At 47.7% G+C, this 22,526-nt stretch overlaps 3 protein-coding genes across 19 annotated transcripts in view; 2 read left to right on the top strand and 1 right to left on the bottom strand.

The window, feature by feature from the left end:
• The window catches only part of PCK2 (phosphoenolpyruvate carboxykinase 2, mitochondrial), an 8,209-nt gene extending 1,200 nt beyond the window's left edge, over positions 1–7,009 (top strand). The window contains exons 2-10 of the mRNA XM_081135327.1: positions 1,044–1,289; positions 1,792–1,976; positions 2,063–2,266; positions 2,624–2,811; positions 3,138–3,300; positions 3,566–3,784; positions 5,648–5,785; positions 6,037–6,132; positions 6,359–7,009. Of these exons, the coding sequence (XP_080991453.1) occupies positions 1,044–1,289; positions 1,792–1,976; positions 2,063–2,266; positions 2,624–2,811; positions 3,138–3,300; positions 3,566–3,784; positions 5,648–5,785; positions 6,037–6,132; positions 6,359–6,813 (1,894 nt within the window). The 3' untranslated portion in view covers positions 6,814–7,009. The remainder of the gene's footprint in view (positions 1–1,043; positions 1,290–1,791; positions 1,977–2,062; positions 2,267–2,623; positions 2,812–3,137; positions 3,301–3,565; positions 3,785–5,647; positions 5,786–6,036; positions 6,133–6,358) is intronic.
• The window catches only part of NRL (neural retina leucine zipper), a 27,898-nt gene extending 13,169 nt beyond the window's left edge, over positions 1–14,729 (bottom strand). The window contains exon 1 of one of the 4 annotated variants that reach the window (XM_081135338.1): positions 14,408–14,729. Coding sequence is in view for 1 of the 4 variants with exons in the window: in XM_081135341.1 (XP_080991467.1) it covers positions 14,419–14,421 (3 nt within the window). In the remaining 3 variants the exon portion in view is untranslated. Of the gene's footprint in view, positions 1–14,267; positions 14,374–14,407 lie in introns of those variants that run through there. The other 3 variants (XM_081135340.1, XM_081135341.1, XM_081135339.1) reach the window with 3 other exon arrangements.
• Positions 14,496–22,526, top strand: DCAF11 (DDB1 and CUL4 associated factor 11). Of its 14 annotated transcripts, none has more exons than XM_081135221.1 (16): positions 14,496–14,619; positions 14,906–14,968; positions 15,232–15,438; positions 16,337–16,464; positions 16,690–16,817; positions 17,091–17,155; positions 17,465–17,565; positions 17,755–17,901; positions 18,101–18,155; positions 18,494–18,562; positions 18,902–18,959; positions 19,056–19,241; positions 19,929–20,082; positions 20,521–20,673; positions 21,470–21,576; positions 21,673–22,526. In XM_081135221.1, the coding sequence occupies exons 3-16, from the start codon at positions 15,284–15,286 to the stop codon at positions 21,805–21,807; spliced, it is 1,641 nt and encodes a 546-aa protein (XP_080991347.1). In that variant the 5' UTR covers positions 14,496–14,619; positions 14,906–14,968; positions 15,232–15,283; the 3' UTR covers positions 21,808–22,526. The 14 variants fall into 14 exon arrangements, with proteins under 14 accessions (XP_080991347.1, XP_080991352.1, XP_080991341.1 ...); XM_081135226.1 differs by having other exon boundaries at positions 14,496–14,817; positions 15,232–15,415; positions 16,392–16,464; XM_081135215.1 differs by having other exon boundaries at positions 14,498–14,619; positions 15,232–15,415.

Genomic DNA, 22,526 nt, shown 5'->3' with positions numbered 1-22,526 from the left:
ACCCTCTGAATTTGAGCTTCCTGCAGTCTGCTGTTGCACCCTACCACCAGTACCCAAAGCTCTCTAGGCATGTGTCCTCTAGGAAGGAGAGCCAGGGGAAGGATAGGATCACGTGCTCCTAGGTATGGGGGCACATTTTCCTATGCCTCCCTGGCATAGGAGGGCAACTTCTCTTTCTTGGCCTTTGGTCTCTCTGGCTTATTCCACTCTGGGTCCAGGCCAATCAGAGCAGACCCTGCTTCTCCCTCTCCCAGGGATATGAAGGGACAGACAACAGGGACTCTGCCCTCCTGAGAATCGGGGCATGAACCCCAGCCAGTGATATTTCCCAATAGTCAGCCTTTCACATGGTTCAAAAGTACCTACCCAATGGCAACATTTTTGCAATCCTTTTGGACCAGGTGGGCGGCAGCAGATCTGATGCCTGAAACCCCAACATCCGATCACCTACTCTCTGTGCAAGAGTCCTAATCTAGAAACCTGGCACTCTGTACCCTCTCAAAGAACAAGTTCTTTGCATGATGTTTTCACAGTCTTACAGCATATGCACCAGAAGAAATAAAGTAAAAATAGCTGCCTTTTTAACTTTTAAAAAACTAGACTTGAGAATGGAAAAAACAGGGATGAGAGCTTCTAATACCAAACACATGAAGCTGTCACCTAGGCACAGTTTATCAATACTTGGGAGGTAGGGTACCAGTTCATTTCTAAACATTGACCAGACCTAGTTAAACATGGGCATGAACTAAGCCTACAATAACATCAGCATGCCTATACATATTCTTCTACACGGCCTTTATGGTCATTTGAAAATACCTGTCCCTTGCTTACCAGGATACACCCTCATTAAGCCTCATAAAGGCCACAAGATACATGTGGCCTGAACCCATTCCACACATCTACTTGAACCTGCTCTTCATGGGATCTGCACCAGGAACTTCTTTAGCAGCTTCCTAGCAGCCCCAGCTTCCTATCCTCTTGACTTGCCCATCCTCCATGAGAACAGGTACCTGGCTCACTACCTCTGTTTTTTTCTCTCACAGGTTTAGCTGGCATAGGCTGAGCCCCTGTGGCTGGTCATCGAGGCGCAGCATCCAGACCCTGCGAGTACTCAGTGGAGATCTGGGCCAGCTGCCTACTGGGGTTCGAGACTTTGTGGAGCGCAGTGCACGCCTGTGCCAACCAGAGGGCATCCACATCTGTGATGGGACTGAGGCCGAGAACTCTGCCACACTGACCTTGCTGGAGAAGCAGGGACTCATCCGAAAGCTCCCCAAGTACAATAACTGGTAAGCCCTAAACCCTGTGACCCACAAGATGGCAGTAGCTGCTTGGACTGAAGCCTCTTTGTCTTTACCAAGACAAAATCATATTTAACTAAACCATCTCAGTGGAATGAGCAAGAATGGGAGCTTTAGAGGAAACAAAGTCAGGAGTTACTAGGAATGGTCTGTATTTTTATGTTAAATAAAGAAGCAGATACAAATAAAAACTTTTTTTTTTCTTTTTTTTTTTCCACAAGTTCAGGGAGTTTTTGCCAGGAGAAGAGGCCTTTAGAGGGCTGGGGCCAAGAGAACTACTTAGTTAAATATGGGCTTGGGCTAAGTCTGCAATAACATCCGCATACCTACATGTTTCCTCTGAAATGGGACAAAACCTGGAGAAAGAGACAGGTGCAAATGGATGGGGGGAAAGCAGAAGACCTAGAGTCAAAGTTGAACTTGAAAGAGTGGTCTGGGAATGAGAAAGATCTGCTGGCCCCCATCTTCCTGATAATCCCCTCTCCCCTAGCTGGCTGGCCCGCACAGACCCCAAGGATGTGGCACGAGTAGAGAGCAAGACGGTGATTGTAACTCCTTCTCAACGAGACACAGTGCCCCTCCCAGCTGGTGGGGCCCGTGGGCAGCTGGGCAACTGGATGTCCCCAACTGAGTTCCAGCAAGCTGTGGATGAGAGGTTTCCAGGCTGCATGCGGGGTAACCAGGGCAGGGACACAGAGGCAAGGGCACTCATGATATAAACAGTCTGGAACCCGTCATCCAGGTGACATTTTCCTCCACAGGCCGAACCATGTATGTGCTTCCATTCAGCATGGGTCCTGTGGGCTCCCCACTGTCCCGCATCGGAGTGCAACTCACTGACTCTGCCTACGTGGTGGCAAGCATGCGTATTATGACCCGGCTGGGGACGCCTGTGCTTCAGGCCCTGGGAGATGGTGACTTTGTCAAGTGTCTGCACTCTGTGGGCCAGCCCCTGACTGGGCAAGGTGAGATCCTGCTCTATCCATGGGAAGACGCAGAGGCCTGCTCACACTCAGAGGGAACCCCAAATCTTACCCATCCTAATTAATGAGACACCTAATTCCCCAGATCCAGGCCAGCAGTCTAGGTTGGGGGTGAGGCTGTTTGCAGAGCAGTTTGCACAAGATTGAGAAAGCCAACTATCCACATCTAAGAATACGGGCATGAGAGCTGATGGATACTATGAGGTGGGGGGCTTCAGCCACTCATTGGCACCACAACTGCTCTCAAGTGTCTCTCCTGCCAACCCCTGACCCCTCCAGCCCCTGACACCCCAGTTCCCGATGCCCCTGCCAGCAGCCCTGTGACCCCATTGTCCCTAGGGGAGCCGGTGAGCCAGTGGCCATGCAACCCAGAGAAAACCCTGATTGGCCATGTGCCCGACCAGCGGGAAATCGTCTCCTTCGGCAGCGGCTATGGTGGCAACTCCCTGTTGGGCAAGAAGTGCTTTGCCCTTCGAATCGCCTCTCGGCTGGCCAGGGATGAGGGCTGGCTAGCGGAGCACATGCTGGTGAGGGCCTGGTGAGGATTGGGTTAGTTGTGGGGACAAGGCAGTGGTGGGGCCTGGCCAGTCTGCCTCAGCGTCACCTCGCCTCCCCGCTGCCAGGTGCCAGGCTGGTGGGCAGGGTCTCTGCCCAAAGCCCAAAGCTTTGACCCCAGGCTGCTGAATGTTGGGGGCTTCCCCTTGCTGCCACCCCTGGCCCAGTGGCAAGGCGGTGCACCTCTTAGGTAAATAAACATCAGTCTTCCCTGTTAACTGGTAGCTGTCATTCCCATGCAGACCATGCCCTGACCTTTGGTGGCCTCCTCCTTATTCCCTTTCTCTGCAACATGCAGATCCTGGGTATCACCAGTCCTGCAGGGAAGAAGCGCTATGTGGCAGCTGCATTCCCCAGTGCCTGTGGCAAGACGAACCTGGCCATGATGCGGCCAGCATTGCCAGGCTGGAAAGTGGAGTGTGTGGGGGATGACATCGCCTGGATGAGGTTTGACAGTGATGGTGAGTGGCCCTTGGATTATACTCTTGGTTTTGGCTTTTACCAGAGCATAGAGGTCTCCCCTCCACTGCTCATGGTGAGTTTTGTCAGTAAGAAACTTTTCTTAAACAGTCAACCTTGCCCCAAAAAGCCTGGCAGAGACACAAAGCCTTTCCCCACTAGATGTAGGGTCCAGCTCAGGGCAGAGAGGAGCAGAGCAGGACCTTCCCTGGCTCACCGCTCAACTTTTCCTGGTTGGTCCTTCCTTTTTTTCACTTCTCCTAACAGGTCGACTCCGGGCCATCAACCCTGAGAATGGCTTCTTCGGGGTGGCCCCTGGCACCTCTGCCACCACCAACCCCAATGCCATGGCCACAATCCAGAGTAACACTCTTTTCACCAATGTTGCTGAGACCAGTGACGGTGGCGTGTACTGGGAAGGCATTGACCAGCCTCTTCCACCTGGCGTCACTGTCACCTCCTGGCTGGGCAAGGCCTGGAAACCTGGTATGTGGGGCAGGGGAGTCAAGACACAGCTCCCAGGGCTCAGTACCTTGATGATATAAAAGCCTACACAACCTACAGCCACCTTCCAGGACCTTCAGGAGGCACAGGAAGTTATGACTGTTTGCAGTTTCCAATCCCAGGCAAAGATTCAGTTCATATCCCACCTCCACTAAGTACTGGCTTTGGACTTGGCTAAATTGCTTAACCTCCTGAGTGTCGGTTTCCCCATCAGTTGAATTGGGGTAGCACCTATCACAAGGTTGTTCAAGGATTAAATGTATATAAAGGGTTTTAGCACAGTACCGAACACATAGTACATCCACAATAAATATAAGCTGAATATTTTTTTAAAAGGAAAGAGAAGGACTGTTTTGAAAATTATTACAGAAGGAATAGGGCTCACAGCATAATCCATAAAGTCTGACCTATCAGGAAAGGAGGAAGCCTGCCCTTCCCCCTGCCACTTGGTTCTCACCATCCCCCTGTATAATAACCAATGTCTAAAGGTCAGTATTTTTACTCTCACCCTTCCTGTCTCTCCAACTTACACAGTCTAATTCTTCTTCCAGACCAAATCAGACCAGTTCTTTAGCCTCTCCCAGAAGTTAGTTTCTCAACCCTGTCAATTCTCCCCATACCTTGCAATCCTGCCGCCTCCCCCAACCCTGCACTCTGACCTTCAGCTTTCAGTGGCCTTCAGCAGTCAGAGAGCCCAGACACCTAGGAATGGGAGCAAAGAAGAGCATGATGGGGGAGGGTGGCCCTTTGGTCTCTGAAGCCTATATTCAAGTTTTCCAGGCTGACCTAGCAGTTGCCCTCCTCATCTAATCACCCTTTTTTTCTCTAACATCATCATTAAGCCCTCCTCAGCCTTCCTACCCCACTGAGAAATCCAAGAAAACTTTATATTTCCCTACAGACTAATTTCCCAACCCTTTCATCATCTCTGGATTCAGGGGTATAACTAGGGCATGCTGTGCCCAGTTTCAGTTCCCAGAATAACACCCTGTGCTAGGGACCTGAATTATGGGCTGATGAAAGTGCGAGAGAGAAGGGTAAAGGATGGCTCTTCTCTGAGAATGGAGGCAGGAGATGGGGGGTGGCAAGAGGGCAGGGGTAACTGGCTCTTTGATTCCCTTGTCCCCTAGGTCTAACCAGCAACCTCCAGCAGAGAAGGCACCATGTTCATTTGGTGTGCCCATGATAATGCCTTACACATCTGCCCCTTACACATCTGTCCCAAACTGTCTCCAGGGCACCCGAAAGGGCCAAATGACCTGGGCTCCTCAGGTTCCACCTGCTCAAGTTATATCTTTGTCTGAGTTCTTCAAGTCTTATCACTCCATTAGGGACTGGGCAGACCCAGGGAAATCACCAAAATTCTGTTAGCTTTAAAATCATTTCCTATTTGCATTTTGATAGCTCAGGAGATTCTGTCTTCTTGCATTTGCTGATAAAAAGGCAATTGTCTGAATTACTCACCAGACAGACTCAGGTTTTGCTCTAGGTTTGAGTGTTTATTTAAATAATATCCCATAAATAAATCATTTTTGGGGGGGAAATTATGCCAACATCTAACCCCATTCCTTTGAGCACTGGTCAATGTCACATGGCTATAGTTTGGCATAAACATTAGTGCCCTGCTGAACTCCAATTCCTCTCCCACTCTTCTCACAGAGCTCAGCTGTTAGTACCATTATGGATAAATAACCTGATCTTTTAGGGGAGATGTCCTGACTCCCTACTCCCTACCACATGAGGTTGTAGGGAGCTGATGAGGCAAAAATAAATTGTGCAAGATTGCATGCGTGTTGGGGGTGGATGTGCCCTTGGAAGTGGTAGTATTTGTATTTCCTCTGCCAGGTGACAAGGAGCCCTGTGCACATCCCAACTCTCGCTTTTGTGCCCCGGCTCGCCAGTGCCCCATCATGGACCCTGCCTGGGAAGCCCCGGAGGGTGTCCCCATTGATGCCATCATCTTTGGAGGCCGCAGACCCAAAGGTAAACATTGTGTGGGCTCCATGCCTTCTCAGTAAAGGATCTGGGTCTACATCAAGGCTCACCTCCCTCTTGTCCTTAAAGCTCAGGGTTGCCAACCATAGTTGTCTGTCTCCATAGCTCTCCCCTGGAGAATACAAAATTGGGGGGAGGCATAAGGTTTGAAAATGGGACAGCTGAGGCCTAGGAGAGAGATTAGGAATTAGATTCACCAGAAAGGATGGAATGAGTGGCCCCGTTCACTGGTGTTCTAGGAGTGCCCCTGGTATACGAGGCCTTCAACTGGCGCCACGGAGTGTTTGTGGGCAGCGCCATGCGCTCTGAGTCCACTGCTGCGGCTGAACACAAAGGTACGCACCTTCCATTGTCCCTCTCCCGTGTGCCCACATTGCCTCTTCTCTCCCTGCCTGAGCCAGACCTTCCTCCTGCCCAGCCCTTCCCCCATCCCTTTTCATCCTGCCCTGGGGATATTCCAGAACCATGAACATTTTACAACTTCCTCCAGCTGGATGCTGGGTGGCTCGTCTCTTTTCCAGTAAGGAGGAAGGTTCCTTACCCATCCTCTCCTCTCCCCAGGGAAGATGATCATGCATGACCCATTTGCCATGCGGCCCTTTTTTGGCTACAACTTTGGGCGCTACCTAGAACACTGGCTGAGCATGGAAGGGCGCAAGGGGGCCCGGCTGCCTCGCATCTTCCATGTCAACTGGTTCCGGCGTGATGAGGCTGGGCGCTTCTTGTGGCCAGGCTTTGGAGAGAATGCTCGAGTGCTAGACTGGATCTGCCGGCGGCTAGAGGGGGAGGACAGTGCCCGAGAGACGCCCATTGGGCTGGTGCCAAAGGAAGGCGCCTTGGATCTCAGCGGCCTGGGAGCCATAGATACCACCCAGCTGTTCTCGCTCCCTAAGGACTTCTGGGAACAGGAGGTTCGTGAAATTAGGAGCTACCTGACAGAGCAGGTCAACCAGGATTTGCCCAAGGAGGTACTGACTGAGCTGGAGGCCCTGGAGGGACGTGTGCGCAGAATGTGACCTGAGGCTCCAGACTAGCCAGAAAGCATAGCATCCCCCACCAGCTACCACCATCTAGGAACTGGAGAGCAACCAGGCTTGCAGAAAATATGAGCAATTTGATAAAACTAACATCTTCTGGGTGCCCTGAGACCAGGCCACAGGCGTTTCCTCACATGCTATCCAATAATAAAAGATGCTCATTTATTTTACATAACATTTGTGTTTTCATTTCCCGTTTATCTTCACAGGCTTCCCTCTAACACCAATTTCACAATCTTCTTCCTACCCCTGCAAGCAACTGGTGTACTACAGGCAGCTCTACCATCTAAGTAGGAACTGCTGGGAGAAGGCTCTATCTACTCTCTGTCCTGAGGTCTTAAAAAGGTGGGGGCCTCTGCGAGCTGCTCAGTATAGCCTCCAGGCCTAAAATTCCTGATCTTCTACTCAGACTAGCAGAAGCCTCTATTCTCCAGTGATGCAGTTCCATTGTGGATTCTCAAAACTGTTCTTCCTTCTGCCTGACCTGAAATTGGGACTCGCAAAGTATTCATGAAAGCTTATTCAGTATTAGGACAACTAACACTTCTATAGCACTTTCTATGTGCCAGGCACTGTCCTAAGCACATACAAAACAACTCTTTGAGGCAGGTTACCGAAGAAGAAACAAAGGTACAGAGAGGTTAAGTAATTACGCAAGGCCACACAGTAAAGAGTAGAGCCAAGGGTAAATGATAACTGCAGAGACATGTCTCTGATAGCAGCCTAGACTTATAGAACTATAAGGATCTTAGAAGCTACTTATTTATGCTTCACAAACTTAAAGTGCATATGAATCACCTGGGGATCTTACTAAAATGCAGATTCTCATTCAGCAAGTCTGGGGTGTCCTGGAGATTCTGTTTTTCTTACAAGCTCCTGAGTAATGCTGATGCTGCTGGTCCAGGGACCAAAGTTTGAATAATAAGGCCTTGGCCTAAACTCTGAAATCAATTTTAGAGGGAAACTACAAAAAGAGTGATGACCCTACATAAATCAGGGGCATCAGCTAAAGATAACCTCACCTTGATCTGGATCAGGCTGAATGACTATAAATTGAGGTTGGTAAGATGGAAGTCTGTACATAGAAAATAAGAATAAACTTCAACAAACAACACAGAATTACTGGGGATTTCCTCAAAAGAAAACACAAGAGGAGGAAACACCAAGTGTTCTAGAAATCAGCAATAACCAGCTACAATGTGTAAGAGCAGAAAACTCTAAAGGTCAGAGTGGATCACATGCTAAAATACAGTGAGCAATGGAGTCCATTGTACTTACAGAGAGGTTAAATAATTACCCAAGGCCACACAGTAAAGAGTAGAGCCAAGGGTAAATGATAACTGCAGATACATGTCTCTGCTTCATAAATTCTCAGCTTCATATGCAAATTGTCAGCTTCATAAATAGCATGTGATGACTGAAACAATATGATCTGAGGCAGCATACCAGATGTTAGGCACACAGTAGACTCAAGCCAGGGGTGCCTCTTGGTTTCTTTATCTGTAGAATGCAGATGTGCCTACACCTTACAGTATTGTTAAAATTAAGTCAGTGGTGCCAGACACTCAGAACTATACCTGGCATGGAGTAACCTTTGAATGTATGTTAGCTGCCCTCACCTTTCCACTATATATTGATTAGATTAGGCCATGTAAGCCTATATTATATATTGCTGACTCTACAGTTTAAGAGTAAAATGAGCAATGTAAATAAATTTTAGAGGAGAAAGAAAATTGGTTAGGAAGTAAGTCCCTCCAGGAAAGAGGCAGGGAACTGGAGTTCCAGATATCGTTCTGGTATCTAAATGCACAGTGATGTGAAGATGTTAGTCTTAAAAATTATTGTGTCAATTAGAATAAAATTGGGCTGCATGCCTATAGCTCCAGATAAATGATAATAGATAATGCATTTTAATTACCCTTTTTATTTTAAAATACATAAAAACAAAACAAGGTATAACTTAATAAACTAAAGTAAATATCCTTGAAACTATCACCTAGAGAAAGAAACAGAACTTTGCCAGACACCAAAAGTAGCCCCCCATCACCACCACCACACACACCTCCTCACCATGTTCATCTCTGTCACAGTCCCTCCTTCCTGGCATAAATGAGTACTATGGTACACCATAATCTCTTCCTTGCTTGCTAATATATATTTTTTTCTGTAGTTTTATCACCCAAATGTGGATCCCTAAACATTATAGTTTAGCTTTGCCCATTTTTCAAAAATTTCATATGCTTTTTAAATATCTTTCAATCTAGAGGTTCCCCCTCCATTCCTTTCTTTTACTTCAATTTAACTACTGAAGAATCCAGGCCTAGATGTTCAATGCTTAGACTCATTAATTTATTAGGGATTTCAAAGCAGCCATATCTAAGCTCTGTCATAATAGTTGTAATACTTTTACAAAGGGACACTCCCTTTATCTTCTACACATTACCCTGGGATACAGTTTATATAGGAATAGCAATATAACTGCTTCTTTTTCTTTATTTACCATCTTCACAATAATGATTTGTTTTCTTATCCTTCAAAAAGGTGACCAATTAGTTACATACATACATACACACACACACACAAACCCCATTATGAACTCATGGATGTAAACATAATGTTTATTTATTTTTTTATTGATTTATTTTAGAGAGGAAGGGGGAGAGACAGAGAAACACCAATTTGTTGTTCCACTTATTTATACATTCATTGGTTGATTCTTGTATGTGCCCTAACTGGGGATTGAACCCACAACCTTGGCTTATCAGGACAACACTCTATAACTAACTGAGCTACCCAGCTAAGCCTCCTAAACATAATGTTTATTAAATTATCCTTATTATGCTCAACTTGTCCCATCTTTGGCCATGAGAACTAGGCTCCTGAGTCCTTTTGACATTACCCTGATAGTGTTTGCTGGCTTCTTTGTTCTCTGGTATGATAAGTTGTTCCGTGCTCATCTTGTACATTTCCTGCCCCAGACCTAGAAGCAGCCATTTCTCCAAGTTCTGGTTTCTTTCTGTGAGAAGTGGTATTTTAAGACATAGGTGGAAGGAGTATTCACTGATACTGAACTAATCATTGTTTCTAGACCTTTTCAGTAGATAGGGATCGAAAAATAAAACATCACATAAGTTCATACTGATAGTTCCTATTCAAACTCAGGGCTCAAGGATTTTTAACTACTTCTATATCACATCTGTACCTCCTGTCCGCCACACAAAAAATTCTGGTTCTCAAGAACACGGGACATGAAAGTATTATAAAACCTATCATTACTCAATTGCTTTATAGTCAACACATTTTAAGTCCTGGGTAAATTACCATACTTCCCCCTTTCCTCTACAAAGAGAATGCTGCAAGAAGATAACGTGAAAACACATCATCAGTCACTTCAGAAATTTTCCCTTCCATTGCCTGGAGCTGTACAAGTGTCCCAGGAGCTCTGTGCAGTCACCAGGTTAGGAGATGGGATCTCAAAGTGGGAGGGCAGTATCTGCCAGGGAAAGAAAAATTTGTTTTCCTCTCTCCTCTTTAGCCCAGCCTGCCCTCTAGTGGAGATACTAATGAGCAGGAAACCCCAAGGCAGGTCAGACAGGCAGTCAACTAGCTGACATTTACTTTGCAATTACCAGAACTGGTCCTAAAATGGGTGCTAAAGGTAGAAAGCCTCTCAGTGGCTTTTAGTGTAGCTGGGAAAGTAGAGCTGCCCAAATGAAAATCACTTGACAAACTGTCACCAAGCAACACACCAAATTGCAAAATCCTGAGAGTATAGGCCAATAGAGCTTATCAAACTGACTTAATTATAATTATTTTTAAAGAAATGCCATTTTCACAATGGGGTAAAGACAATCTATTCAATAAATGGTCCTGGGAAAACTGGACAAATACATGCAAAAAAAAAAAAAATGAAACTGGATCACCTTCTTACACCAGATACAAGAATAAATTCAAAATGGATTAAAGACTGTGCTCACTTGGGCAGCACATACACTAAAACTGGAAAGATACAGAGATTAGCATGGCCCCTGCACAGAGATGACACACAAATTCATGAAGCGGTCCATATTTTTTTTAAAACTGGATTAAAGACTGCCCTGGCCAATGCAGCCCAGTGGTAGAGCATCAGCCCACACACAGAAGGGTCTTGAGTTCAATTCCCCATCGAGGGCACAGGGTGAGTGCAGGAGCCAACCAACTGATGTGTCTCTCTCATATAGACGTCTCTCTCCCTCCCTCCCTCCCTCCTTCCCTTCTACTCTCTCCAAAAATCAGAAAAAAATATCCTCAGGTGAGGCTTAACAACAAAAAAATTTTTTAAAGGTATGCTACATATCTACAATGGAATATTACTCAGCCATAAAAAAGAATGAAATCTTACCATTTACGACAGCATGCATCGATCTACAGGATATTAGCTAAGTGAAATAAGTCAGACAAAGGCAAATCCCATATGATTTCACTTACATGTGGAATCTAAATAACAAAATAAATGAACAAACAAAATTGAAACAGATTCATAGATACACAGAACAGACTGTTGACAGAGGGAAGGGGTGTTGAGGGACTGGGTGAAAAAGGTGAAGTGATTAAGAAGCCCAGATTGGCCCAGATGGGTGTAGCTCAGTTGAGCATTGACCTAGGATCCAGGAGATCGCAGTTCAATTCCCAGTCAGGGCACATGCCCAGGTTGCAGGCTGGATCCCCAGAAGGGGCCGTGCAGGAGGCAGCCGATCAGTGACGACTCTCTCATCATTGATGTTCCTATCTCTCTCTCTCCCTTCCTTTCTCTGAAATCAATAAAGATATATTTATAAAATAAAATAAAAAGAAGCACAAATTGGTACTTACAAATAGTCACAGGGATATAAAGTACAGCATAGGGAATATAGTCAATTACATTGTAATAACTATGTTTGCTGTCAGATGGATACTAGATTTATCAGGGGGATCACTTCGTAAGTTATATAAATGTCTAACCACTATGCTGTACACCTAAAACTAATACATAATAATAATGAATGTAAACTGTAATAATAAAAAAAGAAATGCCATTTTCTTTCAATGGAACACATAGTATACCCTATAGATAAACTGTTCATTTTTAAAATACTATAAGTCACAAGTGACATAATAAAGTTCATAGCCTTAAAAAAATCTTACATACAAAAATCAATTAGTGGGCCCTAGCTGGTTTGGCTCAGTGGTTAGAGCGTCAGCCCTCGGACTGAAGGATCCCGGGTTTGATTCCGGCCAAGGGCACGTGATGAGGTTGCAGGCATCAATGCCTCTCTCACATCGATGTTTCTCTCTGTGTCTCTTCCCCTCCCTTCCATTCTCTGTAAAAAAAAATTAAAAAAATAAAAAAATAAAAAAATTTCAATGGAAAAAATATCCTCAGGTGAGGATTAAAAAAAAAAAAAAATTCAATCAGTGGATTCAGAGACTCATTTTGCCCTGGCCAGTGTGGCTTAGTTGGTTGAGTGTTGTCCCTTGCATCAAAAGGTTGCTGGTTCGATTCCCAGTCAGGGCATATGCCCAGGTTGTGGGCTCCATCCCCAGTAAGGTCCATGTAGGAGGTAGGATTGATGTTTCTCTCTCACATTGTTTGTTTCTCCCTTTTTCTTCCTCCCTCTAAAATCAACATAAACATATTTTTAAAAAGAGAAAAGACTCATTTTGATAATTAAACCTCAGAAATTTTTTTACATTTCCATGACTTTCATGTTTATTCAATAATGTACAAGTTACATATTTCAAAGGTTTGATATTGGATTTCATTCAGTTTTAAACTGGATTTATAAGTGCTAAGGAGAAGAGACCAAGAAGAGGAAAGAGGTCATCAAAAAATGCATTATTAAGATGAGTTAACAGTTTCTGTTTTTTTGTGGACTTCGGATGCTCCAGTTGTTTTAATCATAATGCAATGTTCATGCTATACCTTTGTTACTAATTCATGCAAGGCCTTTTCCATTTTGTTATTTGTTTAATGGTATAATAAGCCTGGGTATTTTCATACTTTTTTATGCAAAATTGAAACTATATTGTTTTTGCATCCACCACAATATGCCACCAGAACTATTTTTAAAACATAACAATGCAACTTGAACAGTTTTCCATAGCATAAAAATAGAAGACTACATAATTTTAATATCTTGCCTGGTATGTCCGTGTCCTACCACATGGACCATAATTTATTTAACCACTTCCATCCCATATTGGGGTATATTTGTTTACAGTGTATTGCTATTATCAGTAGTAAAATAAGCGTGGGTTGGATTGTACAAGTGAAACACTCTTGAAGCAGCCCTGGTGACCAGAGAGAAACTGGGGTCTAGCAGTCTACAGACCAGTGACAGTCACCCAAAGAACTGACTACACCCTGGCACTCCCAGGGAGAGTGAGGCCCAGAAGGGAAAGCCCAGGGATATTAAATGTCCTCCCCTCCCTGTCCTTAGGGGACTCTAGGCCAGGGACAGCTCAAAGCACTTATTTTTATTGTTGTTGTTAATCCTCACCTAAGGATGTTTCTTCCATTGATTTTTAGAGAGCGTGGAGCGGAGGGAAGGAGAGGGAGAGAAAGAAAGAAAAACATCGATGTGACAGAGACACGTGGATTGGTTGCCTCCCGCACCCGCCCCATAGGCACGGGGCTCGAACCAGCAACCAACGTACGCGCTCTAGACCGGGAATCGAACCCCCACCCTTCCGTGAGCGGGCGGACGCTCTAACCACTGCGCCACACCGGCCAGGGCTAGAAGCACTTCTAAGGGAGCGCGGGCTCGGGGCGCTGAGGTGCAGCTTAGACCCCTGACCTTTGCGCCCCGTACGGCGAAGTCACTTGAGCCATACCCCCCGCCCCCAAGCCTGGGCGAAGATCCTGAAACGTGGCAAGTCCGGCCTTGGACTCAACCAGGTTACTCATAAACCTGCAGAGTGGATAGCAGGCGGAGTCCTTGCACACCCTAGCCCACCACCCCGGGACCGGGAGGCGCCGCAAGGACTGAGGGTCTAGGGAAGGTTTGCAAATCGTCGAGCGTCTACGAAGACCGGGGAGGGAAGCCAGGGGTCATCTAAAAAGTTATCCGAGCGGCTAAGGAGAGGTCTAGAAAGGGCTCTCCCCACAAGAACAAGGCTTCCGGAAGCTAAACCCAGAAAGGAGGGTATGGAGGCCTGGGTCCCCCATCAGCGACGTGAACAGACCCTACAGGGGCACCCTTATGGTAGGGCCGACTGAAGCTGCAACCAACGAAAAGAAGAACGCTGGAGCCGGGGGGGGGGGGGGGGGGGGGGGGGGGGGGGGCGGCGCTCAGGGACCATCTGAAAAGTGCGAAGCCACAAGAACTTTTAGGGACCGACGGCAAATTGTATCCCCGTGCTAAAACCCCTCTCTTCAGCGAACCACCAACGTCTTTGTAAGCTCCACCCCTCACCTATTAATTGTAGTTCCGCTGTCTCTGATATGGAAAACAACCGGTTCCCCACTTACTCCTCCCAACAAGTAGCGAACGCCCTTCCACGGTCGCGCGCTGTCTCCTCCCCTCACACCCCTCACGCACTTTCTCCCACCCACCTGTCAATCACCATGCTCAGTTGTCCAGTTAGCGGGCCAAGGGGGCGGGGCCGTTAAGGGCGTCGCGTGACGTACGCAGTCCGCGGGCGGGGAAGCCGGGAGCTGAGTGACAGAGGAGGCGCATGACGAAGGAGCGGTTGGCCAACGCTGTGGCTGCAGTCGGTGTAAACAAGGCCTTGCGCTCCTGCGGCTCCTACGACAGCTCCTGGCTGGTGGGTGGTCCAGAGCGTGGCGGTGTCCGCCGGCTTCAGTGGGAGGGGCTTCTCGGCCTCTTCCCTGCCTTCCCACTTTGGCGTACACACACCCCGCACACCACGTGGGCGTGAGGCTAGGAAGGAGGGGGTGTTAGGCTGAATATAACGTCATTGGTTGTCGCCGCTGCCGACTTTTGCAAGGGGACACTCTGATTGGTCGGTAAGGGGGCGTCGGGGGTCTCTGAATCCTAAGGCTTCTGATTGGCTAAATGAGATAAGCTAATGAAGCGCTTTCTTCCGCTAGGGGTTTTGATTGGTCTGTGAGAGAGGTTACCTGGGAATCCACCCCCTCCAGGGACTTTGATAGGTGAGTTTGAGGTAGAAAACTGAGAAATTCCCCTTCAAAGGATTCTCATTGGTGAGCGAGGGTAGTCCCCTATGCTTCTCTCTTCTTTTTCTGCTTCGCAAGACTGGGGAAGGTTTGTGTTCCTGAAGCGTTGGGAGTTGTCACAGGCTAAAGAAAAAGGGTTCTCCTCGGTCCCTAAGAAGTGTCGTCTTCCTAGAGATAGCTACCCCATCTCAGGAGACCCTAGTATTTCTAGAGCAGGCTTTGCTTTCACCAAACCCAAGGAGGTGACAGGAGGAGTCCCAGCACAAGACGTAAGGATGCTGTGACCAGAAGATGGGATCACGGAACAGCAGCAGCGCAGGAACTGGGTCCGGAGACTCCTCCGAGGGCTTGCCCCGAAGAGGGGCTGGCCTGCGTCGGAGTGAGGAAGAGGAAGAGGAGGATGAAGATGTGGATCTGGCCCAGGTACTGGCCTATCTCCTTCGCAGGTAACTTGCCCTCTGGTGTGTCCCCACCAGGCTCTACCACAGTCCCTTGATCCCAACTCCAGACCAGGAAGTTACAGAGGATAGGGAATGGGATTAGCCCAGGACAACTGTCCTGTTTGAGCCGAACAGCTTTTTCTACTGGACACTCTTAGCACTCAGCTCCTTATCCAGTAAGAGTGGTTCTAACCTAGGGAGGGTCACCAAAATATCACTCTTGTGTTTGTGGGGACTGTTGAAGAGAGCCTCTCTAGCTATGACTACACAACTGTAATCTATTTTTCAAGTAAGTAAAAAAAAAAGGCCCTGATGGGAAAGGAGTGATTGGAGGGGGTGAAGAGAAGAGTTGGGGAGGTGAGTGTTGAACTTCATGAAGTTAATTACATGTGATATGAAGCCACCCAGATTTACTTGAAAAACAAGTTTAAATGAACCTAACTCTAACCCTGCTTTTGAAGAAAGAATGCTTTGAGGGAAGTGACCACCAGGAATTGACTGGAAAGGGTTTGAAACTGGTTTTGTTTCTTAGCTGTGGCTTCTTGAGAACACACCTTGGGGGTCCCTTCAGAATACTGTCTTCTGTGCTGGACTACTTGGGCAGAGGCTCAGAAGGAAATACTCTCAGAATTTTTAACTCTCTGGGAAGTCAACTTAGTAGGTCTGTTAGTCTCCATGTAATGTTGGTGTTCTCTACTCCTGCTGAAAGAGTGAGAATTAGTTTCCTACTGTGTCTTATAGAAAACTGAAAATAACAGCCAAGGTCTAGTCAACCTCAGACCTCAAAATGGGGACAGTATGAGTACCAGGTGGTCTAAGCACTGGATAGCCATTGATTCTGAATTTGGTTGGTTTGGGAAAGGAATCCTCCCCCTTTATCATGGGGGGGTGGGTATCTCCACAGGGGCCAAGTGAGGTTGGTGCAGGGAGGAGGTGCAGCAAATTTACAACTCATCCAGGCCCTCTCGGACTCGGAGGAAGAGCATGACAGTGCCTGGGATGGTCGTCTTGGGGACCGATACAACCCACCTGGTAAGAGGAAAGGCTGACTGAGACTTTCATTAGAAAATTTTTTTTTCTTTTTAATTTTGGCAAAGAATAATAGGTTAAATTGAAAGAAAATGAGATAATTAGGGAATAAGGGAGTCCTTGCAGACCCAGTATATGCAGCCATATTGAGTGGGCTTGATCACAGTTCTGCTAATTGTCCTCTGGGACTGAAAGACCTAGGATGAAACTTCTCTTTGGTCCTCACAGTGGATGCAACCCCTGACACCCAGGAGCTGGAATGTAATGAGATCAAGACACAAGTGGAATTGGCCACAGGTCGGCTGGGGCTTAGGCGGGCAGCCCGGGAGCACAGCTTTCCTCAAATGCTGTACCAGGTAGGCGTCTCCACCTCCTGCCAGCCTGGCAGCAGGCCTATCAAGGTAGCCAGAAGCTCTCCTAGCCCCAAAGAGGAGGGCAATAAACTTTCCAAAGAAGCCTCAAGTGCTGGAGCTGGAGAGTTTTAGCCAGCCTGCATCAGAGTTTGGTTGGACATACTGTATGTGGTGTCCATTTCTGTAACAAGAGCAACAACTTTGGAGGAGGGGGCTTGGTGTGGCTGAAGTGACCCTGTGTTTCCACTAGCAATATTCCTCAATCCCTTCCTTTAGAGAGAACGGGGCCTCTGCCACCGGGGAAGCTTCTCCCTTGGAGAACAGTCTCGAGTGATGTCTCAGTGAGTATGGGGCTTGGTGGAGAGACTCTAAAAGCCAGATAGGTCTTGTCTCCTAAATTTTGAAGGGATAGATGTTAGAGGATCCTCAGGGATATTAAGGTTAGGTTATGTGGGGTTAATGCTTTAAGAGTAAACAAAGTGGAAAAGTATAGTAATTGAGAGGATGACAGAATAAATGAAAGGAAATTCTACCCAAGGCCAAAAGGGAAGAATGCCCTTGTACTCACATCCAGCTTTCTTAGGATCTGCTAACCAGGATCTTCCTCATCCTGAGCTCCCCTTACCCTCACTTTCCCTCTGCTTCCCCAGCTTCTTGCCCAATGATTTGGGCTTCACTGATACCTACTCTCAGAAGGCTTTCTGTGGCATCTACAGCAAAGATGGTCAAATCTTCATGTCTGCTTGCCAAGGTACCTGACCTTGTCCTATGAACTGCCCTCAAACAAGGAATGTTCCCTCTGGCTGAGGCTAGAAAGGCCCAGATCCTGACTTAGGGATGCTTAGTCAGAGCACATTTCTCAGATACACTGAGAGAAGTCTGGTCTGGGGAGGATTCGAGGAGGGTATTCCCTAATTCTGCCTGGTCCCCACTTGCACAGACCAGACAATCAGACTGTATGACTGCCGGTATGGCCGCTTTCATAAATTCAAGAGCATCAAGGCCCGAGATGTAGGCTGGAGTGTCCTGGATGTGGCCTTCACCCCTGATGGGAACCATTTCCTATACTCCAGCTGGTCTGATTACAGTGAGTATGCCCCAGACTGCCAGCTTGGGATGAGATCTCCAAACGCCCACCTCCTCTGTACCAGGATTCCACGCCTTCTCCTGGAAAGACCATTTCAAGGGTCTAACATCCTGGCCCTTTGTTCCATCTCCTCTCTAGCTACACTTCCACCTGTCTTCCCCTAGCCCTGAAAGATTCTTGTTTCTCTTGCTTCTCTTAGTTCATATCTGCAACATCTACGGGGAGGGAGACACACACACTGCCCTGGATCTAAGGTACTGGCTTCCCTTCCTGGTCAGTCTCATCAGAAACTTCTCAAGGAAGGCTCTCCAGGAGCAAACCTCTTGAACTGGAACTCCTGCTTAGAGGGAAAAGTACACTGGTTGCAAGTTTCTCTGTGTGGATTCCTGGGAGGGACCCACCCATCCTGTCAGCAGAGGACCAGGGTAAAATAGATGGTTGCAGGATTATTTCTGGGTTCTCCCTGAGGTGATCCACATTCTGGCTCATGTTGGCAGGACTTCTTTTCCCCTGAGAAGTGTGCCTTACAACCCTCATCAGATTCTATTTGGATTAACAAAAGCTAAATCAGCTCCTCCTTTGCTCTTTTCAGGCCAGATGAACGTCGCTTTGCTGTCTTCTCCATTACTGTCTCCTCAGATGGACGAGAAGTGCTAGGAGGGTGAGTGCGGGGGATGTTGCCCTCAGTTAATGACACAGAGTCCTCCCAGAGACCAGCTCTACTGTTACAGAGACCAGCTCTACTGCTCTACCCAAGCAGCTATGGAGAACAACCAGCCCTTCTCCAAGGTCAAGGTTTACGACTCGCTTCATCTCTTGTTCACCATTTACCCAGAATGAGATGGGAGATCTCAAACCTCCTAACTCTTCTTCTACCTTCTGTATAAGAAGAGACAGAGGTTTGCCCCTCAGCAGGACTTCACAACAGGGACTCTCCAGAGCACACATAGCAATCCTCTCAGCCCTGGCTCCAGGAGCCTCTTTATCCCTTCCCTTTCAGGGCCAATGATGGCTGCCTGTATGTCTTTGATCGAGAACAGAACCGGCGCACCCTTCAGGTATTGCTCCTGAGACTTAGAGTCTTAATTCCTGGTCCTTGGCTATTAGAAGATCCAGAAAGAGGTCCTAGATATCCTGACCTCTTTCTCCCCTAGATTGAGTCCCATGAGGATGATGTGAATGCAGTGGCCTTTGCTGACATAAGCTCCCAAATCCTGTTCTCTGGGGGTGATGATGCCATCTGCAAAGTATGGGATCGACGCACCATGCGGGAGGATGACCCCAAGCCCGTGGGTGCACTGGCCGGACATCAGGATGGCATCACCTTCATTGACAGCAAGGTGGGCAGGGAGGCAGCACTGTGTAGCCAGGCTCTGGGTGTCCAGCAGAGGGTATCAAAGGGGACTGGTATGGGAACTCCCCTAGGGTCCTTATTAGCCATGTTTGTAAGAGCTGGAGTTTAGGAAAGGGGCTTAAGCCAGGAAATATGAGATCCATTGGTACCCAACACTGATGAAGCTAGGCAGGGCTTTCTGTACAAGAAAAGTAGAAGACACCCAGCCAGCATTGCTCAGTGGTTGAGCATCCACCTGTGAACCTGGAGTTCATGGGTCAGTTCCTGGTCAGGGCACATCACCCTATTGCAGGCTCCATCCCCAGTAGAAGGCATGCAGGAGGCAGTTGATCAATGACTCTCTCATCATTGATGTTTCTATCTCTCCCTCTCCCTTCCTCTGTGAAATCAATAAAAACGTATTTTAAAAAATTAAGAAAAAGAAAGAAAAGTAGAAGACAGTTAATCCAGGATAGGATAGGAGACCCAGCCAGTGCCTTGGGCACAGAAGAGGAAGCCTAACCAGGGGGTGGGATCTGAGGTAGAAAACCAATGTGAGCCCATCTGGATGAGGAAAGAAGCAAGCAAAATCAGAGGACTGGCATTTTTACCCCTCATATGGAGAAAGGAACTGGACTGACAGCACTGACATTTGCAAGCTCTGACACTTCGTCATCTATCTTGGGATTCACAGGGTGATGCCCGGTATCTCATCTCTAATTCCAAAGACCAGACCATCAAGCTCTGGGATATCCGGCGCTTTTCCAGCCGGGAAGGCATGGAAGCCTCACGCCAGGCTGCCACACAGCAAAACTGGGACTACCGCTGGCAGCAGGTGCCCAAAAAAGGTGAGAGTGGAAGATGGAGCCTGAGATCTGGAGAGTAAAGAGTCAGGGATGGTAGTTAAAATATTTAACCCCTGGAGAGGCCTGTCGTGGGTACAGTGAGTATGTCTGTAGCCTAGAGCTGAGTCCTGGAGTCCTCCCCCAATGTCCCCTTGCCAGGTATTACTCTTTGTTTGCTGAACCATGGGGATACCCAGGGATTCCCAGGGTTTGGGGCTGGGGATCACTCAGAACTAACCAATACAAAAGTATTTCAAGTTTCTTAACGATCAGCAGGAGGCCCAACTGACTGTTGGTAAATACCAGTTGACTGTTAGGTTGGGAAAGAGCCACCAGTTGGGGGTTAGAAAGATGATTGTGAGCATCGATATTTGCCTAAGGACTGGTGATTTGAGAGAATCCAGATTCTTAACCTAAGGCTCTCCCTGCACCCCTACCCAGCCTGGCGGAAGCTGAAGCTCCCAGGGGACAGCTCCTTGATGACCTACCGGGGCCATGGGGTGCTGCACACCCTCATCCGATGCCGATTCTCTCCCACCCATAGCACTGGCCAGCAGTTCATCTATAGTGGCTGCTCCACTGGCAAAGTGGTTGGTAAGGCTTGTGTCAGAACAGAGGCCCTTGGAAAGGGCAGAAATGTTTCTTGGGTATTCTACTGGTTGTAACTAGCAGTGACCACCTTAAAAAATTTAGTGACATATACAAGTGGAAGTTAATTTAGCTTGGAGCAAGGGAGGCTTAAACAGAAACAGAAAACATTCTATTCATCAGCATTTTAAATTAAGACAAGGAACATAGAATTCTAGTCAGTAAATATAATAGATTACCAGAAATATACTCAGTTCTGTTTTGTAGCCAGTCAAGGAAAGAGATTGCAGATGAAAGGTAAGAGGGAACAGAGGTTAAAAAGAATGGCACACACAGACATTCATCCCCTGAAGCAGGAGGAATGCACAGTTACAGCTATAAGGAACCTGAAACTGTGCAGTCAGACGGAGACCCAGAAAGAGAGAAAGGTGCGCCCCGTCTAGATAAGAACAACAGGTTCACATGTCTGTGGAGACTTTTATTGTTCACTTTTGTGGTGCCTTCCAGATCTTGTAGGCTTTTTAGAAAATTGCTGCTAAAAGCCTTAAAGGCACATTGCATTTTAAGCGTAGACCTAGTGAAATTTAGCTGAGGACCAGAGATACCCAGGTTCTGCTAGACCATACCCTCAATCTGAGGTAGGGAAAGGGAAAGAAACTGAGAAACAGCCCATCCTCTGCTGTGGGTTTTGTTCCCCTGGGAAAGTGGGAAGCTGCCTGAGAGGCAGGTAAGTAGTGTTGCTCAGGGAGAGGTGGCTAGAAGGCCCTGTGGCAGCCCTCTCCACTCTAGCCTTTGTCAACAGTGTACGACCTCCTTAGCGGGCACATCGTGAAGAAGCTGACCAACCATAAGGCCTGTGTGCGTGATGTCAGTTGGCACCCCTTTGAGGAGAAGATTGTCAGCAGTTCGGTGAGGTTGCAAGAGTTAGGGGGGCCAGTGCATGTCTGGGACTTGGAACTGGGAGGAAGCAGCACTCCCTGACTACTTGCCCCTTCTGCCCTGCAGTGGGACGGGAACCTGCGTTTGTGGCAGTACCGCCAGGCTGAGTACTTCCAGGATGACATGCCAGAGTCTGAGGATCACCCTAGTTCTCCTGCCTCAGTGCCCCACCCCTCTTCAGCCTTTTCCTCACCCCAGTAGATCTGACCTCCAGCCCATACATGGCTGAACCTCTTGATAAGTTCTCTGCCTTCTCTTCCTTTTCTCCCTTCTGGGGGATCTTTGGGGAATCATTGGCATTGGATGGGGAGAAACAGAAGCCCAGGCTTTCGGGGGCCCTAACTGAGCCCTGGAAAATCCTCCCCATGGGTCTCCTCACAATCCAACACCCCATTCAGCTTGGGTCTCTATCTCTGGCCGTGGTCTGGCAGGACTGCCATTATCTGGGGTGTGGCCTTTGTCAGCAAGAGAACTGTTCTGAGTGTTTTTAATCATGTTTGGATGTTAGGTGTTAGTTCCTAGAGTAGATGCCTGGGGCCAGATCTGACCTGAGCTGTCAGCCAGGCCCATTGCCCAGGCCTTCACATTAAGGATTAGACCGGCCAATCAGAGGGCCAGGCATCCTGGCCTTTCTTCCAGAGGTCCTGATGGCTAGAGCTGTAGCCCTTTGGGGGAGGGTAAGGCTTGTCCTCAGCACCCTCCTGGGGTGGGAATTATATCATTTCTCTCCTGTGCCTGGGTCTTTGGGATCCAACAGGCTGTGGTATGAGAAGCTCCATGTGGCCTCACACAGGACATGCCCTCCCTCCCAGAGTGTTCTGCCTTGCAGAGGCCAGAAGCTTCAAGGAGCTCCTTCAAGTAGGACTCCTTCGTCCTCTCACTGGCTTTGGCTCCCTCAATAAACTCTCTGTGGGAACCTG

The sequence above is a fragment of the Miniopterus schreibersii genome (genome assembly GCF_964146895.1).
Source record: "Miniopterus schreibersii genome assembly, chromosome: 1".
Lineage (NCBI taxonomy): Eukaryota > Metazoa > Chordata > Mammalia > Chiroptera > Miniopteridae > Miniopterus > Miniopterus schreibersii.
The sequence above is the reverse complement of the archived record's forward strand: the minus strand, read 5'-3'. Positions and strand labels throughout refer to the sequence as shown.

Excerpts from the sequence above, each read along its gene's own strand:
- DCAF11 (XM_081135221.1), top strand. The coding sequence starts at position 15,284 with ATGGGATCACGGAACAGCAGCAGCGCAGGAACTGGGTCCGGAGACTCC. Across the intron at positions 16,465-16,689 it reads GGACCGATACAACCCACCTG|TGGATGCAACCCCTGACACC; the intron begins GTAAGAGGAAAG and ends TGGTCCTCACAG. Across the intron at positions 18,156-18,493 it reads CACACTGCCCTGGATCTAAG|GCCAGATGAACGTCGCTTTG; the intron begins GTACTGGCTTCC and ends TGCTCTTTTCAG.